Genomic DNA, 27,217 nt, shown 5'->3' on the forward strand with positions numbered 1-27,217 from the left:
ACTGCGCACATTTGTGTATCATGTCTCTGCACCTCATGCACTTGAATTTTGCAAAAGTCAAAGGCTTTCCCTACATATATACAGAGGACCTCCATGAATAAAATGCCAGGCATGGCCGGGCACTTTATCCAGAATACACATGAATCCTTTTAGTTACAGTAATAAGGTGTTTGCATACACCATCACATTTGCACTCTTGGGCCATCACCTCAGAATATGTGCACTGTATTGGCATTCGGCAAAACTGTATACTCTGTCAATGCATTTTTGCACCAGGATTCTTTTTTTCCTGCTGCTAATACAATACAGTACAACACAGTACCAGTGCAAAGTATCCAGTATGTCGAGCGCAGTGTAGGTTTGCAGAGAGGAAATGGTGGTCATCTCGTGCATCCTCTGACAAACTGGCCTGACGCCTACTCCAAAGGCAATACCGGTTCTCTGTCCACATTAAGAAGAGAGCCCACATGCAAGCCTGTGTCTCTGCGGCATCAAACAACTCGACTGAACTCTTTAAAAACTGCAAGGAGATGGCCAATCCTGCTGCAGTCTCTACTTCTCCTTTCCCCTCCCAGGCCCTCTGCACGGCCCTGGCTTCTCATTTCATCTCTAAAACCCAGGACATCCTGTCCACCCTCTCGTCCTTTCCTCCTCTTCCCGCTTCTCTCTCTGCCACTCCTGGACCCCCTTCAGTTACCTCTCCTCCCTCTTTCTCTTCCTTTCCTCTGTTCTCCCCTGACGAGATTTCTAGAGAAGCCCGATCTATGAAAGTCTCATCAAAACAGATTCTTCCCTGTTCGTCCAACATCATCAAGGATCATATTGACACCCTCACTCCTGCCCTGGCCGACTTCTGCAATCACTCCTTCACCACTGGAGCCTTCCCCTCCCCTCTGAAGCACTCTCTTTTGTACCCTCTCCTCAAGAAACGCACAGCTGACCCCTCCTACCCGGCTAACTATCGCTCGATCTCTATCACTCCTTTACTGGGCAAACCCCTGGAAAAGCTGGCCAGGTGCCCCTGGGCCGGGTGCGCAATATAAATAAACCAAATACAAATCCCCCAGCTTCCCCTCCACACTGATTCTGTTAGCTGTCTCTATGACCATCAGTCTGGCTTCAGAGTAGCCAGAAGCACGGAAACTGCTCTCTTGAACATCTGTGAAGACCTGCTCTCCAACCTTGATTGTAATCTCCCCTCTGTCCTCATCCTACTAGAGCTCTCTTCTGCCTTTGAAATGGTCAACCATGCCATCCTGCTCAACTGCTTCTATGATAACCTGGGTATCACTGATCAGGCCCTGGCCTGGCTGACCTCTTTCCTCTCCAACCGAACTTCCCAGGTCCAACTTGGGTCCTTCCTTTCCTCTATCTCACTCTCCACTTGTGGTGTTCCCCAGGGGTCTAACCTCTCTCCCTGGCTCTTCAATCAATACCTGGCACCCCTCGCCCACCGCATTGCTGCTCTCTGCTCCAACTTTCAGTGCTATGCGGATGACACTCAGCTCGTTTCAGGGTCCCCTTTGCCACCCTTTATCCATCTCTCATCTCTGACTGTCAGTCTGCAATCCAGTAGTGGTGTGTCGTCAACGATCTCTGCCTTAATGACAGTAAGACAGAGATCCTGCTCATCGGCACTCCTGCACCACCCTTTTCTGTCACTCTCTGGCCGGCCTCCCTTGGCCCGCTTCCTGCTCCCACCTGTGAGGCTAAGAAACTCAGGGTCATCTTCGACTCCACGCTTTCCTTTTCTCCACACATCTCTGACGTCTCTAAGAAGTCGAACTATGAACTACACCTCCTCAGGGGTATTCTGCCTTTCCTCGCCATCCCCCAGAAGCTCACTGTCTCTAGAGTTCTGGCTCTCTTCAAGCTGGACTACTGCAACATCCTCTTTCTAAGGCCTTCTGGAGCCTGGGTCCGCAATAAAGTCAACTCTCCCTTCAGAAATACCTTCCTACTCAAGCTCTTCGCTCCTCCACCTCCAACTCCCTCAGGGTCAGTCGCTTCTCCAAGCAACAAATTGGTGGTAGATCTCTTTCTTCGGCTCGGACCTCCTTCTGGAACAGCCTCCCTGCCTCTTTGAAACTCGAGGAGAACCATCTTTGTTTCCGGAAGCACCTCAAGACCTCCCTCTTTGATTCTGACTTCTCCCTTCCTCTCCCCTGCTGATCTCTGTTTTTGCATTGGGCTCCTAGCTACTCTCTGAATTCGGACCCAGATCCCTTCCCACCCAGCTGCACCCCTGCACTGCCTCCTGGCAACCCTTGCACTTGGGTCTGTATCTGCAACCCTACAGTCCCCTTACCTTCACTTACCAGACACCTGTTGTCTGCGCTTAATTCTGGCACTTGCCACCTGCTGGCCACACTACCTGTTGTTGTTTTTGATCACATGTTCAGCACTTTCCACTCCTCCTCTGCCCCTTACACTTTCCCCCTTCTCTCTCCCCTGCACTTGGGCAGTCTCAATGTAACTGGGCCTAGTAAGATCGTTGTTTTGTCCTCCCTTGTACCCCTCTCTTGCCTCATCGCGCCCTGAAACACTTGTGTATGGGCGCGATATAAATAAAATATCACATCATATAAGCATGCTGAGGAAACCTTTGCAATTGCTCAAGCTAGCGCGCAGTAGCATCTGGGAGCTGCAATGTGCATCAGTCCACAGCTGCTGTACTATTCCACCAGAGCTGTCGCGCCCAGGGCACCAGATAAGGTTTGGAAATGGAAGCATTTGCCTCTCTATTTCTTTTTTAGGTTGAGAAGAAAATTATATTTTAGGGAGAAAAAAAGTAATTCCCATTCACAGTGGGGGCATTTTTAGGAGAGTACAAATATATTTGAAATCATAATAAGATATTTTTGCAATCCACCCATCTATGCGCCTATAAATGCATGCCCATGAAGGTAAACATGAAGGCATCTTTGAAACTTTCTATTTGCACCAGGCAGTAATGATGTTAAGACTCCTTCCTGTGAGCCTGCTCTGCTGGTATCACTGAAGCAAACATATCCATGGAGCTGTGAAGGCAGAAGCAGTGGGCAAGCTCCTATGTACCTCTTGTTTTCTATTTTTTTTGGCAGTATTTTCACTCTCAATTTTTTGGGGCACTATTTTCCGTTTTTATTGCATATTTGTTATGGAGTCAAAGTGGCTGGTACACTGTGCTTATCTGTAGGACTAGTTATGTCTATATGTATGTGGTGGATTAGTAAAGGAATATTTAGCAACATAAGTTCGAGCAATACAATGATGTGAGCGTTTATATGTACGAAAACTCATAGGCTTTAAAGACTGCTTTACAAGGGGAGGGAACATTTTTGGGAAATTACTAGCAAAGGTGGTCTCTCTATATTGACAAAGTGTACCCATAAATCAGATATTACCCTTTTCGACATTGCTTTGGTAAACCAACACTTCAAGTGACGTCCACATTGTATTGGTATTGCAATGAATTCTGTCAATCACAGGTTAGAAGTCTGGAAGGGCCTGTCTGAATTTTGCTACTTCAATCATGGGTGCCAGCTTTTGGTTTTGGCTATGGGGGCAGACCCAAATTTTGATTTTCTCCACATGGGCAGGAATTCCCATACTGAGAGAAGCCAGGGCACCGTATCCATCTCCAGGTCAAAACAACTAATTTACGGCGCATTTAGCAGCAGGAATTGGACAAAAGCTATAGCATTTACAAGCAGGTTTAAATATATAACATCTCAGCAACAGTTGCTTAACCTGCCGATCTGTCTTTGTAGCATTCTGCTTTAGAATTCCCTACTCCTCCCACCCCGGCAAACAGCTTTGGCCTGACCGCTACTCAAGGCTTGATCTGATCTTTCCAGACAAAAGGTTGGTGACCGCCTTTAAACCTCTGCCGGTCTTACGGTCTGGCCATGTTGTCTTGCCATTTATTATCAGTCCGTTTAGAGCTTCTTAAATGGTCATCAAAAAATACTCAACAACGCCTGCATTGGGGCAAGGTCTGCCCTACTGACCATGCTAAGCATTTGGTGTCTAGCACCCAGGATGTTATCGTGAAGGACAAGCAAGGACCCTATAGTGCACTTCTGAAGGCTATGGCGGTTTCAGCAGACACTGTAGCTCCGACTAGGACCAGTAAAATTTGCGCTCATCCATCTGCACCGTGGTCCACCTCTGAGCTACGGGCTCTGAAGCAAGCCTGTCGCTGGAGTGAACGCAGATGGCGTGAGGACTACAACAACTGACTTACAAGCAGGCAGTTTTGCAATCTCATGAAGCTATTGAATCTGCCACATCCCAACATTATGCAGATTGTATTCTTGCTCTGCCCCCTGCTCATCACGAGAAATTTTTAAGGTAGGAAAGGAACTTCCCCCTACCATATCCACTTCGTACTCGGCACAAAATTCAGGCCATCCGTCAATCAATTGTCACATGTGAAACACCAGGCACTGAAGACAAACTTCTAGGGCAATATCTGTCCAGAAATAAGCCCCCACAAAGGTTCCAGTTTGAGCCGGTTACCGATGAGGTGGCTATGAGGGCCCTTTATAAACTCAAATCAGCTTCTCCTTTTGACTCTATCCCTCTTTGGGTCTGTCGGGCACTCCCCTCTATTTTTAATCCTCTGCTTACTGCAGCCCTTCACGTTTCCTTTTCTACAGGTTTTATCCGGTCCCTTCTAAAGCATGCCCTTGTCTCCCCTTTATTTAAAAAGCCACACCTTGACATATTTCAACCAGCAAACTACAGACCCATTTCACTTCTTCCATTCATTATGGAATTGATGGAAAGTATAGTCACTCGTCTGCTTTCTTCTTTCCTTGAGTTGCAACTCCTGCTCCATCCATATCAATCTGACTTCCAGCCCTCTAGGTGCACGGAATCAGTTATGATATCGGTTTTGAATCGCCTGGCTCTGCTTCAAGACCCTGGAGAGGTCGGGGTGCTGCTTCTCCTTGACCTCTACGCACCATTCGATACTGTGGATTACCAGGTCCTACTCCACTGCTTGAATATGCAGACGGTTTCTCTTTATCCCTTGTTTTCCTCACCTGTGGTCCTTTCTTGTCGGGTGACTCAGGGGTCTTCCCTGTCCCCGTTACTCCCTAATCTCTACCTTCAGCCAATTGCAGATCAGATTTATGAGCACCAGGTACGTTTTTACACATATGCTAACGACACCCAACTGCTTTTTCGACTGGACTCCCCGGTACTAGCCCTCCCCGCCCCCAAGCTTAGAAATTGCTTATCAGCAATAGGTGATTGGATGGCCAGTAATTGGCGGTAGGGCCCACAGGAACTGAGACTGCTTATACCACTGATTTGTGGCCTGAATCACTGGGACCATGCACGGTACCTGGTATATCAGTAAAGAACTTGTGGGTAAAACTGCTTCCCTCTGGTTCTCGGGAACTGCAGATTTCTTCTGTGTGTAATTCCGGTTTCTTTAAACTGAAAACCCTAAAAAAGACTCTGTGCATCATTACAAGTTTGCCGGTCTGGTAGTAACGGCACCGGAAAGCTACCAGCATCGTTACTACTGGACCAGCAAACTACAAGTTCTGCTCGTGGGTGCCTTTTCGCCCGGCAGGTCTGACCTGGCGGGCGTACCGGCACCCGCGAGCAGAGCATGTCGGATGCACCGGCATCATTCACGAATGGTACATCCGACCTCCCCGTTCCACGGGAATGGGGAGTAATTATTACCTGCACCCGGCAATGGGGATGTACCGGGTCTGCCGGGGTTGGAATGCCCTGGTACATCTCCATTGCCGGGTGCCAGTAAAAAAACAATACCTATTTTGGACAGCCGGCTTTCCTAATTCAGCGGCTTCAACCTCTCCAAAACGCCAAGGCACAACTAGCCCTGGTTGCAACCCGTTTTTGCCCATTCTCAGGAACTTTTTTCACAACTCCCCCGGCTCCCGGTCAGTAGTCGCATTACATTTAAAGTGCTCTGAATTGTCCATCGGGCTGTCCATTTTAGGGGTGTTAAGTATCTTCAAGACAAACTTACTCTGTATGCCCCTGTCAGAACTCTCCATTCCGCTACACGGAAGCTGCTGGTGGTGCCCAGATTTCAGAATGCCCGCACCGGGGGCATAGCTTTTTCATGTCTTGCACCCTCAATGTGGAACTCTTCCATTGCAGCTTTGTGAGACCGGAGACCATCTTAGGTTCCATCAAGCTTTGAAGGCTTTTCTTTTTTGAGCGGTCTTCCCCTCTGTCTTGCTCACAATTGATTTGTCTGCTCCATTCTTTTCTTCTCAGCGCCTAGATGCCTTCGGGTCATAGACAGCACTCTATAAATATGGCTACATTACATTACTATATTACAAGGCTGAGGGGGCACTGAGGCAAACCTTCCCACTTTGAAGTGAGCAGCACTTGCTAATTTTGGAAGAGGCCTGCTAGCACTTCACTAAGCCTGTTACCAGCAGGTGATGATCCAGCCGTGAACGCTGCCCAGTGACTTAGACAAGCTTGTCACTGAATCCAAATATTATTTCTTGGTTTTTGGTTGTAGAATCTCCACGGGGGCAAAATGATGCACCTGCCCTCTTTTTTCGAGGAGAACGGGGGCAAGCGCCTCCTCTGCCCCTATGAACTTGGCACTCTTCAATGACCACTGACCTGGGAAATTGCAATACCTGTTTTTCAAGAAGCTAAGTACAATTCAGTTTGTGGTGTGTGCTATACAAATAGTGATTTCTACAGCAACTGTCTGGCCTGGCGTGCTGTCATTGTTGGTGGGTAGGGGATACATTTTCACATTAGACCTGGGAAAGAATTGGTGGTGGTTGTGTACAGGCACATTAACGGTTTCCTCAAAGTTCATGATATCTCTTGTGGGCTTTGTGAATATATCACAGTGGGCGAACTAAGATTTTCAAAAATACATACATTTTTTTCTTTTGGGTATTTTTTGCATCATGCTGCTCCCATATGTGCACACATGCTGCTTATGAACAGCAGGGTTAGCTCGCATGGAGATCTTCTGAATATGAATAACTGGATCTGTGAATAACAGCTACCAATGCTGGCAAACATATTGTTCGAACAGAGTTTAAAAAAAAAGTGCTGGAATTTGCATTAATATTGATCTGCTTTGTGTTAGTGATCTCTTGCCGTTGAATACATGAGGAAATGCCAATATTATGTTTTCAGACTTGTGGGTCACAAACATTAGGAACGGAAGTCGTCCTGTTTCAATATAACTTAAAATGGAATCTCATGTCTCATACTCGAAATGCTCGCGTCATCTCCCAGTATCGGAATTGTCACGCTTAGAACCGCGCACTGTTGCTGGGAGAGTCATAGTGAAAATCTCACGGTGGCGGTTGGTGAATTTTGAAAGTGGAGGGGCATAAATGTTTTCTCTGAATTGGCTTGAGCGAGCAATCCTAAGCAAAATTACAGGAAATATTTTGAAAACAGTGGTGTAGTAAATCAACCACCTTAAGTGAAGACAGGAGCCGTACTTGAGTTGCACCAGTGGTTTATTGATGCTGTAATTCAATAACGAATTGAAGAGGCACAAGGTGCCAACATTACTAAAGGCCAACGGGCCCAACTGTGCTGAGGGTCAGGATTCCTCAGGCTGCATAAATCGAGCTTTGAAGTCCCGTGCTCGGAGGAGCCGGGTAGACGCCTCTGATCGCGTCTTCCGCTCGTCCCGTAATGCGCGCGTAGCGCGCGGGGGCGGAGCTGTGTTTGCTGGCGAGGTCTCGCGAGAGCGGGGCTCTCGCGATCGCTCTACACACCTCCCTTTTTCAATACAGAACAAGTTCATTGTAATACATAGTCATTGTATCTCACCGGTCTTCTGTGTTCCCTTCTGGGTCTCTCACCGGTTCCAGAGCAAGGTCCCTGCTGCTCAGGTTCTGGGTTTAGGTTGGGTTCTTCTGGTTCTGTCTCGGTTTCTTCTCTTTCTCCGTCGTTTCCTTCGGGTTCTCGTTCGTCGGTTCCCCCGTAATCCTTTTCGGCTTCCACGCGTGGTGTCTCTGGGGTTCTCGCCTTTTCTTGCCTCCGCTGGTATAATGCTACTCTTTCAAAGTTCCACGCGCGCCCGTCTTCTGTGCGGACATGATTTGTCCCTTTGTGAGTTACTTTTATGGGCTGACTGTACCGGGATCCTGTGGTTTGATCTTTTCTTGGTAGTTTTATTTTCACCCATTCTCCTTTTCCTATGCTGGGCACTCGCTTTGTCCGCCTTCTGTCGTCGCTCCACGATTTCATGCGTGACTTGTTTTTCTCAATGCGCCATACTACTTCAGCCATGTTCACGGCTTCATCTTCCCTTACTTTCGACAGCCATGGTGGAATGAGCGTAGATGCAGCACTCCTCCCTCTCAACATTTTGAACGGGGATATTTGTGTAATACCGTTTGGCGTGAGCCTGTGGGCCGCTATGGCCTCTTTGGTGGTTTTGAGCGGGTCCATACCGGAAGCCGTGGCCAGTTGGATGGCGCCCTTTATGAACCTGTTCGCCCTCTCGACGAGTCCATTGGCTTGAGGGTGATATAGGGCCGCTTTCTTTTGTTTAATATGGTTCCTTTTTAAAAATTCTTCCATGTCTTTGGAAACTAATTGTACACCATTGTCTGTGACGACTTCCTTGGGGAGGCCTTCCCTTTGAAAAATTTCTGTGAGTACTTCTATGACTGTCTCAGTAGTTATGTTTGGTACAAACTCTGCTTCCACCCACTTGGATAGATAGTCGACAAGTACTATGCCGTATCTGTGTTCTGTCGCCATCGCCTCCAGGGGCCCTATGAAGTCGATGCCCACTTTGGACCATACCGCTTCTGGTATCTCTGTGGGTATGAGGGGTGCCTGGCGAACCTTAAGTCTTTTGTCGCTATTGAGGCATTCGTGGCAGCGTTCTATCATAGCGCGAATTTCTTGATCCATAGACGGCCACCAGTAGGCTTCTCTCACCCTGCGGCGTGTCATCGTGTTCCCCAAATGTCCCGCATGGGCCCTACAGAGGATTGTGCGTCTCATTCCTGTGGGGGGGATGATTTGGTCTGTCTTTATGATTATCCCCTCTGTTTCCGACAACTCATCTTGCACTTTCCAATACGGTCTCATGCCTTCGGGCAGCGTTTTTTCATTGGGCCACCCTTCCCTGATCCATCCGCGAATCTTTGCCATGGTGGGGTCTTTCTCGTCTTCTTCTTTCCAATGCCTTTCACTGAGTTCCAGGTACCCTGGTGCCGATAGGTCTGTGATGGACGCGACTATGCATTCCCCTTGTAGGAACGTGGTAGCCTCATGCAGTCTCGACATGCAGTCGGCTTGTGAGTTTTTCCAGCCTGAGATGTGCTGGATTTCGAATGTGTACTCCTGTAGTTTAGCTGCGATGCGGGCCAGTCTGGGCGTGGAAGCTTTGGTGCCTCCTGGGCTGAGCATGTGAATGAGCGGCTTGTGATCTGTAACCAGCTTAAACTTTGTGCCCCACACGTATGTTCGGAAATGTTCGACGGCCCATGCGCATGCTAGCATTTCTTTTTCAATGGTGGAATAGTTCTGTTCCGCCACTGATAGTGCCTTTGAGGCAAAGGCCACTACATGTTCGGTGTCCCCTCTCTTCTGCGTTAGCACTGCCCCTAGTCCGTACGCACTGGCGTCTGTGGTGATTACAGTTTCCCACTTTGGGTTAAACGGTTGGAGACATGGGGCTTTCACTATGTGCTGTTTTATGGTTTCTGTCGCCTTCTTCTGAGGCTCTCGCCACATGAATTCTGACCCTTTCTTGAGCAGATCACGGAGGGGTGTAGTGATTTCTGAAAACCTGGGTATGAATTTCGCATAGTATTCGGCCAATCCTAGAAATGACCTCACTTCTTCTTTAGTGGTGGGTTCCGGAGCTTTGGTGATGGCTTGCATGAGGTTCTGTTTGGGACTGATCCCTTTTTCCGATATCTTGTACCCTAAGTATTCGACTTCTTTCACCCCGAACGAACATTTTTCGTAGCGTAGGCGCACTCCTGCTTCTTGTAACTTGTTGAGAACTAATTTGAGTGTGGCATTGTGGGTCTGTTCATCTCCTGCATACACCAGGATGTCATCCTGGAAATATACCACATTTTTAACTTTCCGTAGCAGGACGTCCATCATGCGTTGGAATGCAGATGCAGCTGACGACAGCCCGAAAGGCATTTTGGTGAATTGGTATGTACCAAAAGGAGTGATGAATGCCGTAAGGGGTTTTGATTCATCATGCAGCTGTATTTGGTGGTATGCGTTTCTCATGTCCAGTTTAGAGAATATTTTGGCTTCTTTCATTAGTAAAATGAGTTCATTTATGCTTGGGAGCGGGTAGTTGTCCGTAATGACTTCTAGGTTTAAACTGCGCAGGTCTATGCACACCCTTAATTCTTGAGATTGGGGTTTCTTTATGAGGACGACTGGGCTCAGCCATTCGGACGCTTCAATTTCTTCTATTACCCCTCCCATTTTCATTTTGTCCAGCTGTTGTTTGAGGGTGTCTCTTGCTGTGGCTGGTACTGGTCTCACCCGGTGTTTGACAGGGACAGCATTTCTTTTGAGCACAATTTTGTGAAGAAAATTTTTGATGTGCCCCGGCTCCTCCGAGAAAAGTGTTGGATAATCGCTCTTGACAATTGATCCGTTCTTTGCACTGACAGACAGGACTTGATCTTCTGTACTGGGATCTAGTTTGATTTTTAACTTGTCCTGGTCGTCCCAGCCCAAAACCGCTGGACCTTCGTGACTGAAATATACTCGGGTGATGGTTTCTCTCCCTTTGAATTCAACTTTTCCATTGATATAGCCTAACAGTTCAACTGACGCCCCTCCAAACACCGTGGGCTTGTGTCGCGTGGTGAGAACTTGCACTTTCTCCTTACCCACCATTTCTTTGTAAGTGCGGAGGGGTAAAATGGTGAGATCTGACCCGGAGTCTGCCATGACCCTTGTCTCGTTTCCATCGATTTTGATGAGGCAATGGGGCTTCTCTCTCCTGGCCCGTGTGCTGTTCACCATAATGACTGTGGGTCTTCCTTCATCTTCTGAGGAGGATTCTCTTACCATCGTTCGATCTGTGGTGAGACTGGTGACCTTCTTGTTTCTCCATCGACACACTATGGAGAAGTGCCCAATGCGCTTGCAGATGGAGCACTCCTTGTCTCTAGCTGGGCACTCCCGGTCAAACGCCAGGTGCTTCGTGCTGGTGCACCTGTGGCACTTGAGGGGTTCTCTCTTGTAACCTCTCGCCTCTCTCATGTCCGCTGTCGACTTTTCTTTTTTTATGTGGAAGCCCACCGCTTGTATTTCCGCGGGACCCTGGGCCCCTGCAAATTCTTTTCTTCTTCGCGCCGTTTCTTCTACCGCCCTGGCGATCTCGATAGCTTTCTCTAACTGTAGCTCCTTTTCGATGATAAATTTATCTTGGACTTTACGACTGTTAGTGTGTACGGCCAACATGTCGCATATGCGGTTTTCTGCATTGGTGCCGAAGTTACACAAGGCTGCTAGTTCCCTCAATTTGGTGACGTAGTCCTCGACGGGTTCAGATTGTTCTTGTTTCCGAGTGTAAAACCGTATTCTGTGGAGCACTGTGTTCTCTTTGCTGGCGAACCTCTTAATGATTCTCCTGACCGCCTCCTTGAACACATCCTCATTGTCATCGTCTACAGGAATCGGGGTAAGGCCCTCGAATATTCTTTGCCCCTCCACTCCTAGGGCATTGAGTAACATGGCCCTGCGTCTTGCCGCCGAAAACCCTGCTCCCCCCATAGCCTCCACGTATGTCATGAACAGGGGTTGCCATTGTGGCCATGGAATGGCAGGCCTACCTGGCGTTTGCAAAAAGGGTGGCGGTGGCGTGGCTCCTTGCATGCTTCTGTGTAGGTTCTGGTGATGATCCTCGTCGCCAATTTATGTAGTAAATCGCCCACCTTAAGTGAAGACAGGAGCCGTACTTGAGTTGCACCAGTGGTTTATTGATGCTGTAATTCAATAACGAATTGAAGAGGCACAAGGTGCCAACATTACTAAAGGCCAACGGGCCCAACTGTGCTGAGGGTCAGGATTCCTCAGGCTGCATAAATCGAGCTTTGAAGTCCCGTGCTTGGAGGAGCCGGGTAGACGCCTCTGATCGCGTCTTCCGCTCGTCCCGTAATGCGCGCGTAGCGCGCGGGGCGGAGCTGTGTTTGCTGGCGAGGTCTCGCGAGAGCGGGGCTCTCGCGATCGCTCTACAAGTGGGTTCAAATTGTGCGTTTTAGAGCACAAATTTAACGGGAAAAAGGTAACAAGCCATGCAATGCACTCACTCTGTAGGGGCGCATATGAAAATTCCAATAGATTCCAGGTCATACACAGTACACTGGAGCATTTTACAGCACATGTTCATTTGCCTGTGCTGACAATATGGTTCAGCATTGTCTTGCAAACACGTTATGCTGAAAGTGCCACAACAATAGGCCAGCCTTGTCTTAGGTGCACACACACACCTTTCTCCTATACCATCCTTTTTTAAACGTCTCTTCTTGATGCCTCAACTCAACGCCTGGCCCCTCAGCTCTGCCTCCAGTTACAGATACTAGGGAGACCACCAGGAAAAAGTAATCATTAGGTGCCTAAAGAGGCGTGCCCTTGGCTTCAGACACTGCACAGGCCTGGTGCTCTGAAAAGGTGATGCCTCCAATGAGCAGGTGCAGTGCAGAGGCAGCACTGGTGCACCCTTTTTCCTCTCATCGGGCCGCGTTACCAATGGGCCTTTCCTGGATAGGGAGACCGGAGATATATGCCGCCCGGTCACCCATTATGGACAATCTGTCCCTGAGCCTTTCTCCTACTTCATTCTGCTAGCCCTGAGGGCCTCTTTAGACCCAAATTGACATGCTCTAGACATAAAACGTGCTGAGTTAACCCGGCCATGATTTCCCACATACACTTAATTTCAAGGGTTTTGTTGCGATAAATCTGGTAAACTTAACTAAACTTTAACTAAAGTTTTAACTAAACTTTAACTAAAGTTTTTTCTGTGAATATATATGTATAGGGACAATCATTATTTTGTGAAACATTGCACGTCAGTGCACCTACCAGAAACACAGCAGAGACTAGCATTGTGAATAAAAATGAAATTCGTTTACTCAAGGCATTGGAAAAACTCCAGAGGAAAGAAGTAAGCAAATGGTGGGAAGAACATTCACTTCAAAACTATGTGGATGTTGGCAGGATCCCACGAGGCCCCAGAATTCTGACTTCGCCGTCTTTTGACGAACAAGATCCCAAAATGCTAAGGGAGTGGGGGGACTCAACAAATATATGCTCAGGATAGTTTTTGAACATCCGTATCAAGTATGCACGAAAAGACAGAGAAAATACACTAGCTAAAATGGAAGAAATCAACGAGCAACTGTCCCTAATACCAGCAAGCGAAGAAGGTAATAAGTTGATAACTACATCAAAGACAGTCTTAAAACCTATGAGGAAGACAGTAAACAATGAAAACAAAGGAAATTCCTTTGCGACAAATGCTAAATGCAATCATAGCCAATTTTGCTTTTAAGATTGTTTGACTGGAATTAATGTATCCCCACTAGGGTTTAATTGTAATGTGATTAATGTTATCCAGTGCAAAGCAATATCAAAGGATTGTCTTTCATTCTGAGCAGCGTGAATATGGTGATATTGTGTGCTTAAAATAAGCAAAGAATATTGAAAAACTGTGAGAAATGCCACTTACAAAATGGCCACTGTGTTTTACAAGATGCAAAACAATGCATTGTGCCTTGGAGTGAAAGAAAGCAAAAAAGGACAACCAATGCTAAGAACCATAGAGACTGGGGAAAGTCTGTATATATGCACGAACTGCAAACGTACTTGTTTGTACGTGATCAAGCAGCCAGGAAGCTGCAAAACGCGCTGTACCATGTTTTTTAACTGTTGGCTGATGCCTAAATAAACTGGATATTTTAAGGATTCCACGTTACATTTGTTTTTGGTATCGATATTGGAAGAAGTATTTTACTGGCGTTTTCACTGCTCTTGGAGTGCTATACTCTTCGGGAGAGAAGGAATTACTTTCCCTTTTGCTAAATATATATATATATATATATATATATGTACACACACAAAAAAAGGGGGGTTCTGGGAGTCCCTCTACCAGCACAAACACGGCCCATTGACCTGTTCTTGTGTGGATGGCCCCCAGGAGAATCTCAACCAAGTATTTAGCACACTGTTCCTTTCACAGAGGACAGATATCCCTGCATTTCAGTTTTTGTCCTGCCCAAGTGCAGTGCAGCACAGAAATGCTAGGCAATACTTCTCTGAACAAGAGTACCAATAGCAACCACAGACACGTGTTTCAGCCTATTCGGGCCTCATCAGTAAGATGGAGCTGTGCCTCTCTAGGAACAGTGAGCAAGAGGTCCATGTCTGGATTCCCCTGGTAACTTAGGTGGGACCCAAATTTACTTAGTATGCAAACAAACAAGGGGGTTTCTGGGAGTCCCTCTACATCACGTACACGGCCCATTGACCTGTTCTTGGGTAGATGGCCCCCGGAGAGTCTCAACCAAGTCTTTAGCTCTTGTTGGTGGGACAAAGACGGATATGCAAATGTATATTTTTCCTCTGTGAAGGGTGCAGTGAGCTAAAAAGTGGTTGTACACCCTCCTGAGTGGAAGAAATTCCATACAACAGAGTATTTGACCCATGTTCATTATCAATAGAGGGGCTCCCACACACCTTTGTAACTTTGTAAAACTTGGGGTTTCACCCTAAGTAACCAAGTTAATCCAGATGTTGACCCCTTGCCCACTGTGTTTTAGATAGGCTCAGCTTCACCTCACTGATGAGGCCTGACTAGGCCAAAACATGTGTCTGGGGTTGCTGATGGAACTCTTTTTCAGAGGAGATTTGCCTAGGATTTCGGTTCTGAACTGCCCTTGCGGGTGGGACAAAGATTGATCTGCAAATTGATTTATTTCCTCTGTGAAGGGTGCAGTGAGCTAAAACGTGGTTGTAGAGCCTTCAGAGTGGAAGAAATTCCATAGAACAGGGTATTTGACCCATGTTCATTCTTAGTAGAGGGGCTCCCACATTCCTTTGTAACTATATATATATATATATATATATATATATATGGTGGTTGTCCACCAGTCTGGCTTCAGAGCTGTCAGAAGCATGGAAACTGATCTCCTGAACACCCATGAAGACCTGCTCTCAAACCTTGACTCTAACCTTCCTTCTGTCCTCATTCTCCTCAATCTTTCTTCTGCCTTTGATACGGTCAACCATGCCATCCTGCTCAATTGCCTCTGTGATAACCTGGGTATCACTGACCAGGCCCTGGCATGGCTGACCTCCTTTCTCACTAACTGGCCCTCCCAGGTCCAACTGGGGTTTTTCCTCTCTTCTATCTCTCTCTCCACTTGTGGTGTTCCGCAGGGGTCTAACCTCTCTCCCTGGCTGTTCAACCAATACCTGGAACCCCTTGCCCAGCGCATCGCTTCCTACTGCTCCAACTTCCAGTGTTATGCGGATGACACCCAGCTTTCCTTCAGGCTCCCCACAGCCGCCTCTACTCCTTCTCTCATTCCAGACAGTCTGACCGCAATTCAGGAATGGTGTTCTGCCAATGATCTCTGCCTTAATGCCACTAAGACTGAGATCCTTCTCATCGGAACACCAGCTCCCTCCTTTCCTCCCCTCTCTGGCCGCCCACTCTGGGCCCTCTTCCTGCTCCTACCTGTGAGGCTAAGAACCTTGGGGTCATCTTTGACTCCACCCTCTCCTTCTCTCCTCACATCTCTGACAAAGTCAAACTATCAACGTCACCTCCTCAGAGGTATTCTTCCTTTCCTCGCTTTCCTCCAGAAGCTCATTGTCTCCAGAGCTTTGGTCCTCTCTAGTCTGGACTACTGCAACAGCCTCTTTCAAAATCTTCCTGCATCTACTCTCCGACCTCTTCAACTTATCTAGAACAGGACTGCCAGGCTTGTCCTTGACCTCGAGCCCAGAGATCGTATCTCTCCAGCTCTCAAATCTCTTCACTGGCTCCGAGTGGTGGCATGGATCAAGTTCAAGACCCTCTGCATCATCCACCAGGCATTCTGGGGCCTGGGACTGCACTACCTCCAACTCTGTCTTCCTAAACATCTCCCCTCTCAAGCTCTCTGCTCGTCCACTTCCAACTCCGAGGGCCAGTCGCTTTTCCAAGCAGAGAGTTGGGGGCAGATCTCTATCCTTGGCTGGGGCCTCGCGCTGGAACAGCCTCCCTGCCTCTCTCAAACTTGAGCAGAACCATCTGCGGTTCCGGAAGCAACTCAAGACCTTCCTCTTTGCTTCCGTTTTCCCTCTTCCTCTCCCCTGCTGATTCCCAACTGCTCCACGTACTGGCCACCTGTCTACCCTCTGAACTTGGGCCACGGCTCCTGCATGTCCAGTTGCACCTTACACTGCCTCCCGGCTCCCCTAGCACTTGTGGTCTGTATCTGCACTTATGAGCCACCTGATGGCTGCACTTCTTGATTTACCTGAACTGAGCCACACGCTGGCTGCACTTTTGAGTTACCCTCACTTCTCCCTCCACACCCCCACCCCTCCTCGGCACTTCTCCCTTTCCTCTTCCCTGCTTTTGCACGATCTGAATGACACAAGGCCTAGTAAGATCGCTGTTTTTGTCCTCCTTTTGTTCCCCCCTCCTTCGGTTGTCGCGCCTACAAACACTTGTGTACAGGCGCATTATAAATGCCATATCATAATATATCATACCATGGTGTCTAATCTGTTGCTTGTAGTTAACATGCTGTATTTGTAAGGGTTTTATCTTGTTTTGTTATTGAATTTTGCTGCTGTCTAATGCAAACCGCTCTGTTTGTGATTCAGAGCATAGGCTTGTGCTTAATTAAATGCCTAACATAAAACATAAAATAACCGTGCATGTGACTCGCACATGCCCATACAAGTAGCCTTAATTTGTCATTTGCTTCCATATTTTCACCCACTAGCCACTGCGTTACCAGTTTATGTAGCACATTACTTACATCACCATGACAACCAGGGATTTACTTTGCCAGAACAAAAAAATGGGCTGCCTAAAACATTGTTAAAACATCATTAGCGAGGGTTTTTTTTACATGCTAGTGTTTTTTTTGTAAGTAAAATCCAGAGTAGGAAGATAGAAAAAGACCAGTTCATTCACTGATATAGTCGCCATAGGGACTAGAGTTCCAGACAGAATGGACCAATTCTCAGCGATGTGACATAAATTAATTTGAAGTTTTTTTACGGGCTAACTGCTAGATGCTAAACATTCTGAAGGTGCTTACCTGGAATGCCCACGTACTGTAATGTGTTCACTGAGGCAAAAAGGCTTGTAAAATTAAACCTCCCTGCAGTGTACTAAATAAAAAAGCCGTGGAGACAGCCTTTTTAAGTGTCACAGGGATTTAGTATCGATCTAGTGGTGAAAGATCACCACCTGTGCCGTCATGGCCTGATACTAGCCCACTTTGAAGATATCATTTTCTGCAGTTTGTCAGAAGGGTTGAGACAGCCACAGTAACTCCAAAATGGTTGGTGCTGTCGAATCCGTCGCCAAAGAAGTTAAGTAATCCTCATTTCAATCTCAAAAGTTTAAGAATTCACCAAAAGGGAATATGATCTCGTGATGGCACACAGTTCTGATAGGTGGCATGGGTAAACAAAGCTGCTGCCCATCCCTGGCAAGACACGACCCGCTGAAGGCCAAGAAAGGAGCAAGCGACCATTTTGCCAGCTCGAGGTGGGGCTAGTACCAGCACTCGTTGCCACGTAGAATAAGCAAACCACAAAAAGCAAACACACCCTGCAAGTATAAAAGGCAGACATACGAAAAGCAGAAGAAATAAACCATAAAAACAGAAGCATGGGGAATATGTTTTACATACTTTCTATGATCCCTATTATACAATGAATCTACTTGGGAGAGAGTGAGCTAAGGAGAGAGCCAAACAGACAGTACATTTACCCATGGACCTCGATTCCAAACCGCCTTATTCTCAAAACCATAATCAAGTTTTTGTTTGGCTGTGTGTGGCATGCTCTGCCATGTTATGCCATGTGGTTTTTCAAAGTGTATGCAATGTTTGTAACGTCATATGATGATTGTAATGTCATGCTATGTTTGCTACTTTCGGTGATGTTTTGAACTTCATTCTGTGACTTTCACATCACTCTCATCAGCACAACCTAATCGATACCCACATACCTTTACACTGGCATCCACTACCTGCCTCTTGCCACTCTACCCGCAACCTTACACCTTCATGTTTCCTTGACCTTCAGACTACACACTGTCAAACACGCCAAAGCCAACCCATGTATATATGTCTATGCAGGCCCGGAAAGTCGCTCCCAGATGCCTTCCAGCATCAGGCAACCTGACCTCCTGGGGACATCATCCTGCAACACACACATCAGCACACATCTCAGAACCTGTTGACCATTACTCACAGCAGAGCACAGTTTCTCCAATCTGTCTTGCATCACCATTTAAGCAAAAGCAGCCCACTAACTCCCTGCATCTCTTACAGGAGACAAAACACCAACAGGGCGTGGGAATGTAAGAAGCTGCTCTTTATAATACTTAAGACTCAACAGCATCCCATGAGGGCACGCGGAAGTGTCCCTTTGTACTTTGTAGTCAGTGATCTGAAAATGTGGCTACCCAAGTACCTACACTAACAGACTTCTGCTTCCCTTTCCAGCAAGGCGGTGTTGTACATAGGAAAGCTGACTTTAATCTGCAGTGAGGCCCAGCTCGAGGCCCTAAGCAGGCTCTGCACCCAGCCCAGCACCTTCGGGCCTGTGAGTGGGTGGAAAGTGGACGTCTTTCTTGAGATGGGCTCTGTTGCTGGTAAGGTGCTGTTGGAATAGACCTTTGGGGTGGTTATCTAGGAAGGGGTCCTAGACTGGAGTCCTTTATTGCTGTAGTAGGTACCTCACCGGATGTTTAGCTGAGAAGGTAAGTGAATTTGAACATTTACAGAGCACATGGATCAAATTCATAACCACCATGGGTAGTGGCGTAGCATTGCCAGCTATGATATGCTCAATACTCGCAAACACTATTTTAACAGGGCCCGTTTAAGCATGTGCATGAAATGCACATAATCATTTGTACACGCAATGCCGTGTGCGGTGGCAGTTAACAAGCCCTTTTCCAAATTGAGGGTTCTGGTCATGATACAGATCTTCATTTCAACTTGGAATGCAAAGTGGGTCAGGAAGACATTTTAAATGGCCCCCATGCTACAACTTGGAGCCAATTAATATAATTCCCTGTGATAGACACATGGTCTAGACTCCTTAACAAACACATCGCCCAGACTGCTGCGTTATGGCTTTCCTCAGTTTGTAGGCATGCCCCGAGCACACACAAACTTGCAGTGGGACTGGAAGTAGGTCTATTTTTGTGCATGTAGTTGGAAAACAACTTTCTTCACTATGTAGTTAGTATGGATTTCAAGAGACCAGTCCTCATCACACCAAAAGCTTAAATCCTTGATTTTATCTCTAGATGAATCCATGGTTCCATATACAAAAAGTAGAGACTTAGGTACTTCAGTTGTAGCAAGATTTAGGTTCTGAGAAGGCGGACATCTGTTTACAGATGCATCCAGACCTCGTTTTCCCACCTTACGATGGGGGTTAGGTAGCTGGATAGGGAATTGTACTGCTCTAAACTCCTCTTAATCGAACAAAGATAAAGGAGTTTATCTTCTGCATAGTCCTTGTCTGGGAGAGCATCAGCTATAATTAGCCATACTAAAGATGCCATATAGCTAATTAAAATTATTGGAGATAGATGGGACTGTTCAGTGAGCCTGCTTGTCAAATCAACCAGAAAAGGGATCCAAACATTTAGAATGAGCCGTATTCATTAAAAAAAACACTTGAGCCAACTGAGAGCTTGTAGGGTGACCATGACTGCCTTCACTGGTCTGCCGAACAGCATCTGTTGAACACTGGTATCCAAGTAAGCACACAAGTGTCCCATTATATACTAAAGAAATGGCATGTATAGGTCTAAGCTCAAAGTACAGGGGGTAGACGTTTAATTGCTCTGGGCAGCTTTGAATTTGGTGAATGTGTCCTCTAACTTGGACATGTTTGGTACATCAGATCTCTATTACCAATACCACCTGAGGGTTCTTAATGCTTATTGTGATGTTGGAAATGCCTTATTGAGGGACAGGGCCTCCTAGTTCTTGTCCTACCACTTGTGTGTGTGTGTGTTTTCTCTGTTTTCTGCCCCTGAAGTCCAGCATGGGCCTCTGGCAGGGCAGCTCTTCATGTTTTCATTTTGGTGAACAACACCCAGTGGATACCCTTATGGCACCCATGGGTGGGGGTACACCCTTGTACCTCGTATGTGTGTTTTTGGGCACCTGTGTGTTGCCCACAGTGCAGGGGATAGGCTGGCGGCTGCTACATGCTTTCTTGGCAGTGACGCTGAGTGTCTTCCATTTTTGGGACACCTATGTCCTGCCATAGGAATCTATGGATTCCTGTAAGAAGGCAAAATGGCCCCAGTGGCCTCTCGGTTTCTATTGCCTTTTACCTTGCTCCCCAAAGTCCTGGGAAGCTCTGACTCTGTCCCTTCCTCCTGACTGGCTCTAGGGTGGAAATACCATATATCGCTCTGGGGCTGCCTCCTGTCAGACTGACTAGAGCCTTCCCAGGGGCTGTGTGTTGTGGGTACACCCTAGAGGTTGAACCTGTGTGAATGGAGTCTGAAGTGAACTCACATTCTGTGTTATGGGTGTCTAGTGTCTGTGTGTGACACAATGACTGAGACAGCCCTGACTGAAACTGGCATGAATGCAGTGTAGTGTGCTGAAAGGCTGGGTACTTACCCCAATCCACATGCTTTGTTATGGGTGTCTGGGTGGAGTGAATGGCCTGAATGCCTGTGAGCCTGATTGGCGGACTGCCTGCATGAATGCTCTTCTGTATGATTGGTTGACTGAGCCTGGCTCGGCCTGAGTGAATGGGAACCAAATGTGAATAACAGGGAACTTCTCACTCACCAGTTTGTTCAGAAGCTAAAGTCGAAGCTGAAGCCAGAAGAAACGGTTTCTTGAAGCTGGAGTAGAAGTATGCTGCTGCATTTCTTTGAGTAATCCAAAAGCTGCCGTGTTCTTCCAAGGAGTGATCCAGAGAGGGCCTGTAAATGAGACTTCTCCACGAGAGGCACTGCAGCCGGACACCCCGGGATGTGAACATTCTAAACTGCTTAAGAACATTCCAAGGGACATCCTTGCCATCATCACGCCGGAGAGAGTCCAGAGTCACTGAGTGCTGAGGAAGGTCCACTGGTGGGTTTCCTGCCACCAGAAGCTAACAAAGACGTCCTGAGGGTCCAGACTTGGTGAGGGTCCAAGGTCCACGCCAGTTGTCAAGTCCAGGTCACTAAAAGCCATCCATAGGTCAGTGCTGCGGCAGCAGCACCGAAGAACCGAAAGTCGGACAACACATACATCCAAAACCCGACACCAAGAGGGACCATTGCACCCATCGCTGTGAGAAATCATCGAAAAGTCCCAGGGGTCTTTCTCTCATCTGCCAAGCCTTTAAGGAGCCCACATCAAGTTTCATCTTCCCAGGACTTCTACAGCAGAGAAATCGTCGACCAAAGGAGAGCACTGCGAAGAGCCAAACTGCTGCACTCCAGAAAGACTTTGGTTAAATTTTTCTTCTTGACTCAGCATCCCAGTGGCTCCTTCTTCCAAGGGGGGTCCATCCTTGAAGGGAATAGTCGAGTGAAACTGAGAAACTCTGCCACTTCACCTGCCAAGGCACCAAAGGCTGTGACGAGAAAGAGCATCTTCTAGCCTCAGGAGTCGTCCAGGGGTCTCAGATTCGTCTTGGATACTGTTCTCCTGTGGCCTCTCAGGTACTTTGGGGTGGTAGAACGTTTTAAAAGAAAGTATAAGGTTATTGAACATTATTGGACTGGGCTGTAAAAGACAAGATAAGTCACTCTCTAACTTTTCCATTACAGGTTGCCCAGGTGGGGGGATTCTCATACAGAATTGTGTACCTAGACTAAAGAAAGTATTCTGCCACTGTTCACAACTACCCTGCCTTTCTTCCCTAATCCATGCTGTTACACCTCACTTAAGAATACACATGCGTATTTAAAACTGTCTGCAGTTAGTGCATCTATTGCTAAATTTAAGTATTGTGTGGTACCACATAGAGTCTATAGATTTGCCATTCTTTGAATAAGTATTGCCAAAGTGCAAAGTGTTATTATTTAAAGATATATATTACTGAACCTTATTTTATATAAAGAAGCTGTGTTATCACCTAACATAGTGTGTGGACATTCCTTTGTGGCGTCTTTGGGGAAACACTGTACTTAAGAACCGGCCTGTATCACCTACTGAAAGCTTAAACCTGACTTCTCGTCCATTGCTACCAAATTGAGAGCCTTGGCTGGGGTGTTCTGTGCCTTTACCCTACCATATAGGGGGAAGAATTACAGATATCCTCTTCAGTCTTTGCACTTATACTGCCTGAAGTCAAGATTGCTATTCCCCCTGTCATTGCTGAAATCTTGTAGTCAATAGTGCAAGTTCTCCTTGATGGCCCTTATCCCATTTGATTGTAATTCTTGCAAACCCTGTATGCCATCATTTTTACTCTGAGGGGCTGTGATGTGGGTTTTTTGGCCAACGTGCTTGAGAAAAATGTGCCTGATTTACAGAGTTTGGATTTTATTTAAAACAAGTTATCCTTTTGAAGAAACACCCTTAAACTGCCTTCAACTATGTATGCTTGCTTGCTTGCCCAGTGATAACATACTTTGTCTCAAAATAGTAAACATTTCAGAGTGATCCATGGGTTATGGGGCCTTTACTTTTGTTTTGATGAAGGTTTTGCTTGACTGCAAGGGCTTGCTTATGAGATAGTTAGTGAGAAAATGATGTTGATATTTTTCCATTGTGTGATGCAAGAGAGAGCTCTAGAGAAAAACATTGGTTTGCAAGGTACCCTGGAATAATATTTTGCTCGTTATAAAAAAAGGCCATTTGAGTGTAATCTGAGAAGGTGTATTACAATGACTCTTTTTGTTTTACCATGACAGTGATAGATTTCCCCGCTGTTCTCTTGCTCTCTTCCCCCATTCCAGTCTTAACCCTTGTCCCTTCCGCTACTCATTATCCAGTCGTAGCCCCAGTTCCCATCTCTTGCTTGACTTCATGTCTTTTCCCTGGTCCCCTTCTCCCCACTCGTCCCGGTCTGCCTTGCTCCTAATCTCCCTTTTATCCACATCACAACACTGGCCTCTGTTTCTCCCCTGGTCATATCCCCCTGGTCTCTTTCTTTCATAGCACTAATTTCTCCTTTCACCCCTTCTGTCTCTTGCTATATTCCTCTTGATCCCCTCCCCATCTCTTTAGAGATCTGGTCTCCTACGTCTCTGCCCATCCTTGTCAAGCTTTTGGAGTATGGGTTTAGAAACCCTTGCTTGTTGTTTGCAGGTACCTTTTGAAATCAGTCTGGCTATGTAGCTCTTTTAACACTGTCTTTCCTTTTGTCATTCCAAAGCGGGCCTGCAAGACATGGAACTATCCTCACTGGTGAGGGAGCAGCTGGAGGGCCTATCTCCACTGGCCATACCTCTGATTCCTCCCCAAAAGTTTGCTGTGAGTTTTTGAGTTATTTATTTTCAATTTTTTTATATTGGTTATTAGAACAGACATCAAAAGAACCTAAGCATAATGCAACAGTTAAAGCAAAAACAAAAAAGGGAGAAGATAAAGAAACAAACAACTCAGACATCAGGCAAACTACAGGGTTAGATATGCAGCCGAGGCAAACCTACACAATGCTGGTATTAACACATGATAGACAGAAATCATACAATAACATGTTGAGGGGTACATAGTCAGAGATATCATGGATCATACAGGCATGTTGGAATGCTAATGTGTAAAGGCATCTTTAATCTATACATGGGTATGTTGCAGCCTTCATGGGGGTTTATCGTCAGACTGACAGAACATTGCCTGCAAAAGAGCCTTCCACGTTTCCAAGTTTGTAGTTGGCTCTATTAAACTCCTCCTCAAAGCTCTATACGATCCCGCAGTTTCCGCAGTGGACCACTTCAACAGTTCTCTCCACCACACGACATTGCTAGGGCCTGTGTCAAGCTTCCAGGACATAACAATTCTACGCTTAGCCAGTATACAGGCCAAGTCCATGAGCCTGACTACGTGTCATGTCTTCTCCGACCGGGGATAAATACCAAGTAGGCATTCCATGGGAGTCCACTTGTATCTGCCCACTCCCGCATTCACCAGAGCACACTATACTTGGTGCCAGAAGGAGCTCACACTACGGCATAACCAGAACATGTGTATAAAGTCCGCCGATTCACCAGCACACCAAGGGCAACTCAGGGTCACCTGCTTATTGAAGCGTGCAACCCTCTGTTGGGTCATGTACGTCCTGTATGACACATTTAGTTGCAATAGCTGAAGCGTGCATTCCTGGATACCTTTTTAGGGAACCACATTGCTGCGTCCCATTACTTATCATCAAACTTGCATATTAAGACTACTTCCCATGCATACTTAATTCATGCAACCCTAACACTTGCTCCCTCAATTAGACATTGGTATATTCGTGTTACAGGTTTCCACCCGTCTTCCAGATTGTAGAGGACAGTCAATATATTGTCGTGCTCAGGCTCCTCAGGCCATACAGGCCAGTGCGCCGTGGTGAATTTGGCAACCCTCATATGTCCCAAGAAGTATGCTTTATACAACCCATATTCATCAACCATCTCAGAGAAATCCCAGAACAGTCCCTCTTTAAAGACATCCCCCCAGTTGGCCAGGCCCATTTCCTCCCATTTCCTAAACAAGGATAGATCACTTTTGCCCCTGCAATTGGATGCCGACAGAGGCATGTTGGGTGAATATATATACTCGAGGTTGAGAACCCTATCATCCTGTTCCAAATCCGTCTTCTCAATTCCAAAAGGGCCGGTTTGCTTGGGAGACTGCTGTCAGCAATCCACAAGGCCTCCTTTAGGAATATTGTCCGCAAAGCCCCCTACATCAATGAACTATCTAGAGTAATTTCATCAGAAAGCCAAGCAGCCAGGTATTGTGCCTGAGCCGGTAAAAAGTACTGTTCAAACCATTGCAATTGTACCCCTCCATCCACATATCTCAACCGACGCGTGGCTAGGGCAATTCTGTGTCCCTTCCCTCCCCAAAGGAATCCATTCACAAGAGAGTCCAGGGATTTAAAGAATGCTCTTGGGATCAAAGTACAAGACAGTAGTGAAAAAATACAACAGTCTGGGTAGCCCCACCATTTTAAGTAACGCAACGCTCCCCACAGCGAGAGTGACTATCGTCTACAGAATTTCATAGATGCAGTGATCACTTTCAGGGCACAGGCAGTGTTATTCTCGTGCGTGTGTTCAGGTTCATGCCATATATTGACCGATAAGTATCGAAACAAGTGAGTTTCCCACTACTTAATACTTAATGCCAGGAGATCCCTCAGGTCATAGGTGCGCAATCTAGCCAGCGAGAAAATACAAGGTTTTTCTTTCCTAAATGAAATGCCAGATAGCCCCACAAAGTTATCTTATACCTCCAATATCACCGGGAGTTTATGTGTAGGCTCATGTACATAAAAGAGGCAATCATCTGCATACAGCGAGATCAAATGGCGCGTCCCTTCAGTCAGCAGTCCTGGTTCCACAAATTCAGACCGCAGAAACACTGGTATGGGCTCCAGCGCAAGGATGTATAACATAGGCAACAGCAGGCAACCCTGTCAGGTGCCTCTGTGAATGTTCCAGGAGGCAGAAATATGTCAACCGGTGCGTACCCTAGCTATTGGGTCAGAGTATATTAATTGTACCCATCGAGAAAATCTTTACCGAAGTCGGCCAGCGCTGTGTGCTTCCACTGCCAATACACAGCACAAAAAGCCTTAATGACATCCAACAAGACAATCGCATACGAGGCAGCGTTGTGAATGGGACTATCAATAGCATATTGCAGTCTCCACAAATAATTTTCAAGTGGGATGAAGCCTGTTTGATCCGGGTGTACCAAGGCACCAATGACATGCTTTAGCCGACCCGCTAACAGCATTGTCAATATTTTAATGTCTTGATTTAACATTGACAGCGGCCTGTAGGAATCAAACGAGCACTGTTTCTTCCCAGGTTTAAGAACCAGGACTATCAAAGACTCACACATGCTATCTGGCAGACAACCCTTCTCGTATGTCTCCTCAAAGACCCGGAGAAGTACCGGCACCAGAGCATTATTATAAGCCTTGTAAATTTCAGTCGGTAATCCGTCCATCCCTGAGGTGTTACCAGTTTGTAGGGATACTATGGTACTCTGCAGTTCATCTTCCGTTATTATCGCCGCCAGGGCAGCGGCCTGCTCCACTGTCTATTTGGGTAAGTCAATATGCATTAGAGTATAGCAGACCTCCTCTGTGTCCACCATACCATCTACGCCATACAATGCCTGGTAATATCTGCTAAAGACGTCATTAATAGAGACCTGGGATCTCCAAGTTTCACTGCGTTCATCCTTAATCTCAGTAATCCTGTGTCTTGGTCTCTCATTCTTACATAGCCATGCCAGTAGTTGCCCTGCTTCGTCTCCCTCCCCATGCATTTTAGACACGTACATGCTATAGTCTAATTTCCTGAGCCGTTCCCAGGTTTCTGTGCACGTTATCCGCATGGGTATCCAGGCCGCCTCATCTGAGCCTTCCTTACAGCCCTCACCTTCAAGCTTCGCTATTTCATCTTCAGCCCTAGTAAGTTCCATCATCGGAGTTCTCCTAAGGCCCCCCGCCTTTGAAATAGACTCGCCTCTCACCACCACCTTAAGAGTCTCCCAGTTCACGCCCCAGTTGTCTACACTACAAACGTTCACATCTATGTACCCCCATATCGCATATGCCAGGTTGGAATTGGGGCCGGTGGGCCCAACAGTGCCCAAGTAGCTATCAGCAGGGAGTGGTCAGATATAGACCTGCCAGCATAAACCGCATCTATAAATTCAATCATGCTCTCATTTCCAGTGAATAGTATAAGGAAGTCAAGGTTATCAGAAGCACGACAGACACAAAGAGTACAATCCAAGGGTGTTTATTGAACAGTATATGGGTGAGAAAACATCTAAAGTAAACCTAAATCTAAGATGGGAGC

General features: G+C 46.7%; 1 protein-coding gene and 1 long non-coding RNA gene across 3 annotated transcripts in view; one reads left to right on the forward strand and one right to left on the reverse strand.

Annotated features, from left to right (window-relative positions):
• The window catches only part of STRC (stereocilin), a 543,934-nt gene that overhangs the window by 469,069 nt on the left and 47,648 nt on the right, over positions 1-27,217 (forward strand). The window contains exons 25-26 of the mRNA XM_069624197.1: positions 18,714-18,862; positions 23,566-23,663. Coding sequence (XP_069480298.1) covers positions 18,714-18,862; positions 23,566-23,663 — 247 coding nt within the window. The remainder of the gene's footprint in view (positions 1-18,713; positions 18,863-23,565; positions 23,664-27,217) is intronic.
• The window catches only part of LOC138504027 (uncharacterized), a 240,116-nt gene that overhangs the window by 158,595 nt on the left and 54,304 nt on the right, over positions 1-27,217 (reverse strand). The gene's annotated exons all lie outside the window — the stretch shown is intronic.

This window comes from Ambystoma mexicanum, chromosome 11 (genome assembly GCF_040938575.1).
Source record: "Ambystoma mexicanum isolate Mex_15411 chromosome 11, UKY_AmexF1_1, whole genome shotgun sequence".
NCBI classification, from domain to species: domain Eukaryota; kingdom Metazoa; phylum Chordata; class Amphibia; order Caudata; family Ambystomatidae; genus Ambystoma; species Ambystoma mexicanum.